This window comes from Lampetra fluviatilis, chromosome 5 (assembly GCF_964198595.1).
Source record: "Lampetra fluviatilis chromosome 5, kcLamFluv1.1, whole genome shotgun sequence".
Lineage (NCBI taxonomy): Eukaryota > Metazoa > Chordata > Hyperoartia > Petromyzontiformes > Petromyzontidae > Lampetra > Lampetra fluviatilis.
In genome coordinates, this window is record NC_136279.1 from 5,552,121 (window position 1) to 5,564,817 (window position 12,697).

A 12,697-nucleotide genomic window follows, 5' to 3' on the forward strand; every position below is an offset into this window, starting at 1 on the left:
CGGCGGTCTCACTGAGTGAAGGTTGACTTGAGGGCTTCGAGAGGAAATGACTGCAGGTGTTCTGTGCGTAGTCCTAAAGGGTGAGTCACAAGTCTGGACCCGTGGGGCATTTCTGTAAAGTTGAAGACTCACCTGCTCATAAGCAAGACGGGTATTTATAGAATGGCTCTTGACGTATACGACTCATCCTGAAGTACCCGAATGCACTTCCTCCCGACGTATGGTTTGCATAAAGGACGAGCTGTGAGCTAAGTGCTGACGCATTCACCACTGATGAGACAATTCATACTCGGTTAAACCAAAAGTATTACGTACATTCGGCAATTACCGGAGTCACTTACAGGATTACAGGGACGCGTATTTAAACACGCGACAAACATTGCACTTAATACTCTGTTTACAAAATTACAAATCTGCTGTAGTTTATTAACCCGAGCCATGTGTATATATTTGTCCTTAAAGATAACATAAAATGCCTTCTGAAGTATAGTGTATCTTTGTAAATGTTGTTCATTTTAAGTTGACATGTCTTAATGTTATCTAGCTATCTTCATTTTCCAAAATTACGATCTTGTGTTTTGATTGAACATTTTTGTTTTAGAGATGTGTTGTGTCCGTGTCTATCCGCACCCTTAACTCTTGACAAGACACAATCGTAGTGACGTCGCCAGACTGCAACAGCGGCGCGACTTGAAAGTAATTTGAATGAACAAACATTTTCTCCCTCTCGAAAGAAGCTTCGAACTCGTTTTCTAGCAGCGCCAAACGTCAATACATCAACAACGCATGTTTGAGTCCTCCATTATGTTTGTCCGTAAACAGGTGAAGGCTGAATTTCGATTTAAAAAGCTTTCGTGATAGCAGGGATTCATATTCTTGGTTCTTTTGGTAAAGTCACGTAGAATGGAATAATAAAATAATACAAATTAAACAATACAATTCTCACGACGTTTCGATTGCAACACAAGCAATAACCATCAGGTGTGAAAACCACGGCAAGAAATTTTGAAAAAAGTGGCGTTTTTTTATTATCTTGCTGTGGTTTTCACACCTGATGACGATTGCTTGTGTTGCAATCGGAACGTCGTGAGAATTTTATTGTTTTATTTTTTATTATTTTATTATTTCCCTTCTACGTGACTTTACCGAAATAACCCAAGAATAGGGGAAGGCTGAGTTTGGTTGAGCGTTCTCCCTCCCCTCCTTTGCGTGAGATTTATCCAGGCACCCGGGGTTCCTCCCCTTTTTTGCGGAAATAAATTGCTTCATTCATATCCTCTTTTGAAGGAATGTATGTTCGGTAATGCTTTCTCGGAGGCATTATAATTGTATAACCAATACATATTTTGCTGTGCAACTCATTGTTTTGTTACACACGATCACTAGCGCATACTTGCTTTTTGTTTTACAAATAACATACAATTATACGAAAACAAGCTTATTATTCAGGCACATTGGTATGTTGCTTTTCATGATTACGTTCAGTTTTCCAAAAGCATCTCCAAACTACCTCGTTCTGGCTCGCCTCTTTATTTCATAATTTGATCCCATGGACGCCTTCAATAACTGCCCTCGGTATACAGAATTAGAATATGTATTTATATTGGAGGAATGCTATGAGCTGTGAAGCGCTTTTTCACAGACGTCCACGGTATATGCATACATAACGAACGTATGGTCACGTGTCTTCTAGTTGTGCCGGTCGCCTTGACGTGTTCAGTTGTTCATGGAAAAAATTGTACCTGATTATTGTGGTGCTCATGCAAATGTTTCCTGCAAATAGACAGCATCAGTCGTCATTCATCAAACGCCAGCAGCAGCTACATCATCGACGGATGACGTAAGCTTAAAAACGCATTCGTCAATAACCACAGTGGCCTTAAACGGAAACATAATATGCGACGTTTCAGGCAAAGGCCCTTCATAACACATAGGCCAGATAAGAGGGGATGAGATTTGGAGACAGCATTTTACACCATGGGGCCTGATAAAAATTACATTTTATGTTTCCCAATGGACAGTCTTTCATCTCAGGTCAGTTCCTGAAGAAGCTCCCATCACGTGTAGCGAAACTTCGGACATCATGCCAAACAACACTCGGTACGACCCGAAAACATCGATTTTTTTTTCCTTGTCAGGCCCTATGGTGCAAAGTGCAGTTTTCAACTCATATCCACTCTGTCTCTCTGGCCTCTCGATGTATGTGCTATGAGGAAGGGCCGTTACCCGAAACGTCGCATGTTATATATTACTTTAAAGGTCACAATGTCATTGACGAATGTGCTGAGTTTTTTGTTGTCATTTGTACTTGCGCATCACCGCCAACGCAGCAGCAGCAGCATCACGTGATCACATGCTTTGTCTTAAGCGTTCATCTTCTCGAACAATTGTGCAGTGTCGAGTTTGTGTATTGGGTGAGTGGTTGATGGTTGGAGGGGCATGAGAGGAGGAAGGACCAGGGGAGGAGGACACTGCGCGCTATTCGGGGCAGAACAATGAAATCCTTGTTGTGGTGCATAACGGTGGACTTTGAGCTCCCATACCCATGTCATTTATTTAAAAAGTAATCCCGCTGAATCCTCTAATTTTTCTAATGGATAGCAGGCTACATTAACTCAAAACAAGATAGATACAGTTAATCTCCCTTCGCGAAAGCCTCCGTGTTATACTCATCTCCCTTTATAACCGATTCGTCGTTTTCTTCGTAGGCTGATGTTGACCTGGAGCTGCAAGGATACATTTTACATTGAGGTGGAACATCAGCCAGATGATTGCGTCTGGGAGTAGCGGATTGTATCGATGGGCACCACGGTGGCTAGGTGCTAACTACTTCGCCTGGTATGCGGGAGGTCGCCTGAATATTTGGAGTTTGTATGTCTCTCTCTCTCCCCATGGTCGCGTGGATTTTTCTCCGGGTCCTCCGGTTTTCCCCTCCACATTTAGAAACGTGCGTTTATAGTATTTGGCTGTGATACCTTTCCACGTGATAAGCCACTTAGTTGAGCTATTGTTTGTGATAGCCAGGTCGCTTCTGAAAAAGGGCTATACAGCTCAGTGAGCCTTACCTGGCAAATTAAAATATAGTTTAATATTTGTAATGGTTGAATGTGATTATGCATTGTTCTGTTCTGGGTGGTGAACTAAACACTGTTCACTGCAGGAGAGTTTTTAATTTTCCATCATCAGGTACATTATCAGCATCAACTGCTACTGCCACGGTGTTGTGCGGATAGAGGGTTAGCGGTTGTGCCCTGCATCAGCTTCGCAGAAGATCCTAAGCCAGGGGATCTTCAGCATTGGATCTTTCACAAGGCGACTTTTTAAAATATACATCTGGGTGACGTTACTAGCCAATTCAGAGGACACATGCACACGTTCTCATATACAACACTCTGCAACATACAAGCCGGACAACCTGCTGGTTTTGTGTAGCGGTGTTGCCAGTAAGCTCGGTGTTGCCAGGACGTGTGAACTCCACTGCCAGTTTAGAAAATGTCACGGTCGTGGTTCAGAATAATCTGATGTCTCTTTCTCGTAGACTCACTCTGCCTCCTACTTGTGCTTAGCGATGGAGGTACATTCCTCAACGAACTGCTGGATAAATCATACATGGCATGATCTCTCGCACTGAATCCCATCTCAAATAGCACTTCGTCGTGCTGGTCGCTGGCAATGTCAAAGCCTTCGTGTTGTTGGCCAAACTCCAACTCCTCCAAATCTGAAATGTCATCAATCTCACCCTGGGTGTCAAGCCGCAGCTGTTGTCGTCAGCTGTGATTGCATTCTGTACGCTATCGTAGATACACCAGTTGTCAATACGCATGCCTCCTTCACATACTGTATCTGTCGTGTGTTGTGTATTTTATTTACACATCCCATCAGCAACTGGTCATTCTGGGAGTGCAGATTTCCAGCAGCATCGCTTCAACACGGGGCAGTCCAGAAGTCTTGTGACCCCAAATTGATAGACCCCTAATATTTGTATTTTCTTTGCACATTCACTTCTGTTAAAAAAAAAATACTTTTAAAAAAAGATGTGTTTAGAGAATTAAATGTGGTGTCACAAGACATCTGGACCACCCTGTCCTTCCAACGGTGAACTCGGGGTGCGCGGTGACTCTTTTGCCGCGGTCCCTCGAAGGCTGCGCGATAGTTTTGCGCTTTTTGCCGCGGCCCCTCCCCGGAACCCCCCGAATCCCGGTAGCGAAAGGAACGCCGTGGACAAGTTTGGTAAGACGCGCGATAAACACGGAGGATTAGAGAGACACCGAGAGATCAGAGAGAGAGACACACGCAGGGGATAGATCCAGAGACACAGTAAGAGATGGGGACACGGGAGCGACAAAGGCGAATCAGCGAGAGACAAAACGAGATTGTGGACCGTCACGATGACTTTGGGGCCTTACGAGTAAAATAATATCTCAACCCACCCCCCCACAAGTTTGATACTATAATGTGTTGATTCAGGGGCGTTTATAGAACACCCTCCCTTCACCGTGGACAATAATAAAGATCCCTCGGCATCATCATTTGGCAAAGAGCTGCAATGGCCATCGTGGTGCCGGCATCCGTCTACAAATGTCGCCACTTCGCAACGCAAACGCGGCCACATTTTGATGTTCACGTGGCGAGCATCGTCCCCTGCTGGTGGACCACACTTCTAATGCCACTCTTCGACTTGCTACCGCAGTGTATAGATACCGTGCGAGATCTGTGAAGCCTTTATACAGTTCTACAGTGTGCAATCCCTTTGATCTTCGCATTTAATTTGCTTCAGCGCCTCTCAAATCCTATAGAAATGATCACGAATTCCCAGGAATGCATCACTGATAACACATTGCCATCGGAGTATAAGTCCACTGCTGGATGAAAGGCCTCCCATGCCGCCACCACCACCCCTCTCGATTATTTTGGTCAACAGCTCATCCAGCGGCCTGTCCCATGAGCTGATGCTGGTGTTGTCTCTGGAAGCCCTATAAGACACGTGCCATGAATTGGCTGCCACTCTGCTTTAAATCGTCGGTTATCCGTCACTCTCCCGAGGCGACCAGCTCAAGCCCACTTCAGAGTTTGGATTATGTAATTAACCTTACCCGTGCTCTTTAATCCATGTGGTTATTATCTGTATCTCAATCTGATTCCCAAGCATGCATCTGTCCACGCTTGACTGGGTACCTTTCAGATTTTGTTATATATTGTTTTTTTTTGCGAATTGTGATTCTCAATGATATGTACGGCGATAAGTGTTGTGCACTGATTACACATTTTCTTCTGCAGGCACATCGGTATGTTTACTTCGAATTACCAAGTTCAGCTTTGCAAACGCTCTCCAACCTACTCTCGTCCGCCTCGAATAGCTGACCCAGGTACATATACACCACGCTGTTCCGTTTGTCTCCCTCCGACAGATATCGAAAGAAATTCAACATACTGTACATAGACAACGCTGTCTGTTGAGCTAACTTGTTGTACATGACCTCTGTTTAGCTTGATTTATTCTGCGTATATTCTGTATTTCATGATAGACATACAACGACAATACCCCCCATAAACCGCCGTAAATATAGTACTGTACAACATTCACTTAATTGACTACAGACCTGGGTTTAATAATAAATTGCATCTGGTGTTGGTTTCATCTAAAAAGCAGTTCATCTAAAAAGCAATTTGAAATGGCTCAAGTGACCATTTTATGGAGTGTGATGTTTTAATTGGCGAGGAGTAGACGTTGGAAAATGACTCGACCTTCTCTTGTTGCAGGTGTCCCGAAATTACTCTTCCCATGATGGGCCGTGAGCGGACAAACCCTTTTCGCAGATTTTTCAAATACGACCCCGCCAAAGGTGCATCTATGTGTACCATTGGCGGCTGCCAAAGGGTGATGTCGGGAAACCACGGGGCCAACCTTGAGCGACATGTTCGCCGCTTTCACCCTGAAGAGTTTCATTTGGCGACCACCAATGTGAAATGCGAAAAGGAAGATGGGCCTCCATATGACTACGGGGAGCCTTCAAGCAAGAAGCCATGTCTCACACCAGGCGCACTTCAGATACCTATCGATTCTATGGTCTTCAAGAAGCCCAAGTGTATCCCCGTAAAAATTACCGCTGACCAAATCCTTGATGCCTGTACGGAGCTCGTAACCCTGAACGGTCACCCTTTTTCACTTGTTGAGGACTCTGGGTTCAGGAAACTCATTGACCCTGTGCTCAAGGGATTAGGAGGCTCCTTGGTTATCAATGCTGAAAACATTCGGGAGAACGTGAGCGTTGTTGCTGCTGCACTGCGTAGTCATATTAATACGGAGTTGAAGGACACACTCATCTCTTTGAAAGTGGACAGTGCTTCATATCTCGATCGCTCTGTCTTGGGGATCAATGCACAGTATGTCCGTGATGGAGAAATCGTAATGCATACCCTCGCGATGAAGGAAGTTAAAATCAGCCACAGTGGGGAAAACCTTGCAGCCATCATTGTTGATGTGCTGCACGAGTACAACATTGATGTGGGGAAGATCTATTCAATCACAACAGACAACGGTGCCAACATTATTAAATCACTTACCCAGGGACAAATGGAGAGAAATTATGGGGATGACTGTGATGAACAAACGGAGGAAGCCATTTCAGAAACGGAGGACATCATGGAGAGTCTCGAGCGGTCGAAACTGTGCTTGAGTGAGATAGCGGGCCCGCATTCGGTAATGAGAGGAGTGCACTGTGCAGCTCACACGTTGCAGCTTGCAATCGACGACTTTCTCAAGGAGCCCTCTATCGCTAACCTTGTATCTAATGCCAGGCGGGTCTGCAAAAGATTGAATATAAAGATGCCTGTTTTCAACTGCTATACCAGGTGGCAGTCAACTTTTGACATGCTGGAATGTATCCTCGAACTGAAGGACTTCTGCCAGTACATGGCCATGTCTAACCCTGATCTAATGCTTGATGATAATGTTTGGGATCGGATTGAGTGTCTGCTGGCGGCTTTAAAGCCTGCAAAGATGGCGACAAAACATTTCCAGACAGAGCAGATGACCATCGGGGATGTTTACGGAGCGTGGATAAAATGCCAGTTGGAAACTGCCAATGTCAAGTCAATATATTCCGATGCTCTGGCGATTGCCATGAAGAAGTGCGAGAAGCAACTGCTGGACAGCGACGCCATTCTGGCCGCCATCTACATGGACCCGAGGTATAGTGTCCTCTTGACGGACAGAGAAGCAGAGAAGGCGAAGCAGTACTTGTGTCAGACGTGGACTGTGGTGGAGCTGTGCAACAGGCTTGCGGGTGATTTGCAGGCCGATCGGTCATCGGACGACGATGGCACCGACCGAGAATGTGACGAGCTCGAGAGATTCCTTCGCGAGAAAGAGGAGTCTCGTCGCCATTCGGGAAATCTGGCTGCCGCGCCCGCACTTGGCTTGCACATCGGAACGGTGCTGCAGGTGTTCGCGAACGAGCCTCGCCTTAAAAAGGATGCGAACGTCCTCATGTACTGGGAGAGTTGGAAGCATTCCAAGCCAGAGCTCTTTCAGCTAGCTCAGCTCTCTCTTTCAGTCCCTGCAACACAGATCAGTTATGAGAGGGTGGTCTCCGCCCTCAGTGTAATTGTCTCCCCTCATCGATGCAATCTCGACAATGAGACGCTTGAAGATATATTGATGGTGCAACTCAACAAGAAATATGGACATTAGCGCATTTCCGTTTTATTTCCAGACTTAACATTTTGATATATTTTAATGGCATGCATTTACACTCAAGTATGACTGTATATATATAGGTATAGTGTGTATGGATTGCGTGTATGTGTTAGTGATGTAAAACTGAACTGAATTTGAAAAGTTTGAGTGCTGTTTTTGATCTATCGATATTTGATGGGTGTGCTTTGCTGCTGTTTGTACAATGGAACTTTTTTGGAAGATGGAAATAAAAAATGTTAGTGATGAAAGATTAAGAAAAAAGCGTCTTGGAACAGGAGCGAGGCATTGAGTAGGACATCAGAATTTAAGTAATTGTTAATGCTTCACTTACAGGTATGTAATTGCATTCACTGTGTCCAAAACAATGAACGAGAAAAGCAATTGGTTCATCTCCCCGCATTGCACAATGAAATTCTTACAATGCGTAATGCTCCTCAATATTGTAACCCATCGCCTGCTTCTCCACAGTACACATGGTGCCTTCGTTTAACGCCCAATATATATGATTTGTAAAACACTGCTTTGGATTATCCATTTTTTTTTCTTTTAACTTCAATTCATTTTAAATAAACTCACTAATGTTTGACTCGGCTAATATGGATGTACATGTGGACAACTTCTGGACCAATACCGGTTCCAATGAATGAGATGTAATTGTAAAGCTTATACTGTATGTATATTATGCAAGTGAGGTCACGTAAATATGAGGAAATAACACAGGTCTGCACAGATCAGTTCATAGACTCGCTTTCCCGATGCAGGCCATCGTTCACTGCATGGAGCCTGGTCACCCGCTGTGCACGGGCTGCAGTAGAGTTGCAATTTTCATGGTACGGTGCCAAATTTATCGATGTGACAATTACCGTGATATCAGTTTCCCGTAACATTTTAATTGTATTTGTATTGTATCTATGTGCTTTGCTGTGCCTCCAGAACGAATTGATTGCTTCAAATGCATTTAACTGTCGTTCACTGAACATCAGCCTGCCATACACGTCTTATAATCATTACCAACTCTACAATCCTTAGTGCTTATAACGCATATGCGGTAAATTCCTCGGAACATTACTTTACAAAGCACAATTTTAATAGATAGTATATATTTACAAAACGTTTTGTACAAATAAAATGAGCAATAATCGCGAGACGATTTGACTAACAATAAGATAATATATGATATATTGTATGGCAGCCCTAATGTGCAACTCAACTGCTGTGCACGTCACGGGCTGCCCTCTGAGTTCACGTGACAGTAAAGAGAAATTGATCTGCGGATGTGTAAGATTGTAATGCATATGTATGCATATGAACACTACGCATATAAGTGTGCATATGCGTGTACAATGCAAGCTGGATACAGACACAACCGGCACAGATCTGATATATCCTTACATTAGACTGGTAGGGGTAAGGCAAAGGGCAACTTCGGATACAATCACAGTCTTTTGATTATAAGCACATGTGTGCTTGCTCCCAAGGGATGTACTTATACCCAGCCTCTGCTGTAGACTGTGCTGTATATGTATACACACACCAGCCACCATTTACCACAAAGTGACGGTGTAATGACACTGAGGCCATTGTTCAGTTACAAAACTATACATCAGAAGATCACAAGACAATCTGAGCTGGAATTCGTGGGCAGGTTCCACCAGATATTTTTGCTATGTGGCAGATTGTCGGCAATATTCAACTTTGTTGTTCTAGAATATTTCACATTCTATTGTATTTTATGTGTGCTTTGATGTACTGTATGTTTATTTCGAAAATATATTGCTTAAAGGTTATTCATAAGCAACCGAAAGATCACATTTCACCCCACCTCAGTCTGTTATTGTGGCATAGGCATAGGCATGGCAAGGGCAGGAATGTGCATGGGGTGTGTTAACCGTGTCGCCTCTCCCACCACGTGGTGGATTATTCATTCAAATTGTAGTAAAAGCCGAAAATAATATTCTGGCCCCATTCTCCCAGAACCAGTGAGTGGTGTAATGAGTCGTTCTCACCAGAGACAGGCCTCCCCTGTACATTCAATAATAAGGCACGATGTTTGCAAGTTCCTATTAAGGGGCCAACACGGCACATGAGGGGTGATGTGGCAATGTTCAAGTGGAAGAAAGGAACTACTGTTTTGCTATATTCTTATGCGATGTAAGATATCGGATTTAGTTTTTTGCACGTTTTGATTTTGTCTCTTTTGTACTTTTGAATGTTTTCCCCCCAATATCTTTCTAAGGTCTCCCTTGAAAGAGCTGCGTATCGATGAATATTTACCTTGTTATATATAAACAGTATCTATCTTGCTGTTGTAATATTGTACAGTACATATATACGTAGAATAAAACAGACAATGGAAGTAATATATGCTATGTTCGTCTCGTAAAAACACGCATACAAGAAAGCATAAGTTATACTTTCATATTATGTTCACTGCAGTACAATGCATTCATTCATACCAATGAATGATTACGCATATACAACCGGGTGTCTTTTCATATTGATGTGTTTGTGAAGAATTAATGTTGGCATGATACTTTATCCTTCCTAATGACATGAACACAAATGTCCAGACATCAAGTTCAAGTTTCAAGTTAATTTATTAGGTATAGCCCTGTGAGCCATTCGGCTCTTGAATCGGGTGCAACCGCAACAAACAAAAAACAAAAACATGAACATGAAAACATCTTAAAGTGACTATGTGCAAACAGAAAATCCAAGAAAAGACAGCAAAATATTGCAGAAAAAGCACCGTACACCAACACTGTGTGCAAAAATCCCAGTGGGATGCAAGTCAAACAACAACAACCACAAGACAACTTAAATTAAGTTGTCATCTCGGATGTGTTTGCGGGGTAGTGGTTCGCGCGCTGTGCTGCGAATCCGCCGGTGGCCCGAGTTCGATTCCCACTCATGGCCAAGACCGGTGGCGATTTATCTGAACCGGTCATCGGCCTCCACTAGATCGACTCGGACTCAAATGAGTACCTGGCGTGGTGTGCAAACATCACCACTGGGGAGACAAAGGCTGCCGGGCGTGGTGTTGGCCACCCACCCCCTCGTGTGCCGTGCCGACCTTAATAGGTGCTCGCTAACAGGCAATATGGGGGGGGGAGATCTTTGTCTTTGATCTCTCCTTCAACTGTCTTCATCCCCATGAATGCATTTGTGAACACCAATAATAGCAAAGCACTGCTCCGAGACTCAACATCGCACTCCACGTCTGCTTGTTAAGCCCCTATGGTGTGGATTCCTATCAAGTTTCATCCTCTTTATCAGCTGAGATAAGAAACCGTGTTACATCCGGCCAAAGTGGAAATTAGCAAAAAAGCGGGCGAACAATCACAACAATTGATTCCTCGCATGCACCTGTGTACGTGTGCATTTGTTGAAAGAAACAGACGCGACAAGGTTATACACCTGTCAAGGCAGTTTACCAACGTGTTAAACTGTTTTTCTTGGGGTGCCCTCATAACAGGTAGAGCCACCCACCAGAGGACATGCCAACTACAGGTCAGAGCAACAAAAAATAAGTAATATTTAAAAAAAACTACTTTTTAAGACACGCTTTTATGAAATGTACTAGTAATGGAAGAACTCCACGACTCCAAGAAGTGGCCCCGAAGCTTGCCATAACATAAGGGACCGTGGCCAATTACAGCCAAGCCGAAACATAACATATAAAAAAGAATGTAAAAAAAAATATATTATTTTTTTATGATAGAATATAGTATTGTCATCAGTATGCCATAAGTATACCAAGTTGCAGTCGATACCACATTGGGACGTGGGTTAAAATTGATTTACAAGATTTGAGGATACAACAACAACGCCAACAACAACAGAGTGAGTTAAATGAAAGCGTGTAACAAAAATGCTGGATCAGGTACTGACCAGGAACCTGAACCAGGTATCCAAACAGGGTGGAGCTCCTTTAGAATACCCCGTGGTGCTTCCCCCGTGCAGTGTTTAGGACAGATCGTGATTTCGGAGACCTGCCACCTGTACACCTACATTGGGCCCTATTTCTTTGTGGTGCACTGCGCTGTGATCCTGGGACCTGACATTAATTCCCATTCACAGGTAACATTGCTGGCAAGTGGGATGTTCATCTATTTTGGGCCTCTCTACGTAAACCTAGCCTTAGACTCATTTCTGAAGTGGTAGGCAAACAGGGAGACAAAGGCAGCCGGGAAATGGTGCCCAACACATTACTAATGTGAATGTGTCCTTACAGGTGCTCACAAACATCACTTTCTCCAAGAGACTATACGCCTAAACAGGTGATAGTTGTCTTGTGTGTGTGTGTGCACAGACATACAATACAACATTGATTTTGGCAGCTGTACAAGATATTAGGTTTAGAAAGAAATAATATTACTCTGAACATTTTTTACATTTTATTTGGCTGCTCCTACTGCTAGCTCCCTCGTGGCAATGGTTTTAATAATGGTGTAAATGTGTCTGCGATAGCTATGACTCAGAGGTTAGCACGCTGTGCTACGAACCTAGAGTGCCAAGTTCGATACCCAGCCAGGGCTAACATCAGTGAAGATTGATAATTGAGCTGGTCCAGGTGGTGTGAAGAATGATAAAACAAATGCCAGTGACCAAGACGGTGTGAGTAGGCTTTCATCCAGCAGTGGATTGACAACATTTCGTAAATTGTTATCATTATTCAGTATCCTCATAACATCTGCACTGAGGCCCCGGGTGATTAGCCAATGTCTTTTTTGACTAGTGTTAAATTGTCAAACAAAGGTGGCTGGAGAAAACCCATATTCGTGGAATAATACTATAAATGTAATTAATGATTTTTTTTTAATAAAAAGCAAACTGCTTTACATTTTATTTGTACGATTCAAACGGTTTTACCAAATAGCATACTGATGAGATTAATGAGACTTTCAAAGGAACAATATCTGATAATTAAATGACTAATGCACAGACTGACAAATGCATGAACAGCATTAACTCGAATAATAATGTGAAGCATATGAA

The 12,697-nt window shown here is 43.4% G+C and overlaps 1 protein-coding gene across 1 annotated transcript; it reads left to right on the forward strand.

The window, feature by feature from the left end:
* The first annotated feature begins 4,135 nt into the window (after positions 1-4,135).
* On the forward strand, positions 4,136-10,012 carry LOC144932459 (zinc finger BED domain-containing protein 4-like). The gene is made up of 3 exons (XM_078856533.1): positions 4,136-4,230; positions 5,278-5,366; positions 5,761-10,012. The coding sequence occupies exon 3, from the start codon at positions 5,783-5,785 to the stop codon at positions 7,691-7,693; it is 1,911 nt and encodes a 636-aa protein (XP_078712659.1). The 5' UTR covers positions 4,136-4,230; positions 5,278-5,366; positions 5,761-5,782; the 3' UTR covers positions 7,694-10,012.
* The last annotated feature ends 2,685 nt before the right edge of the window (positions 10,013-12,697 follow it).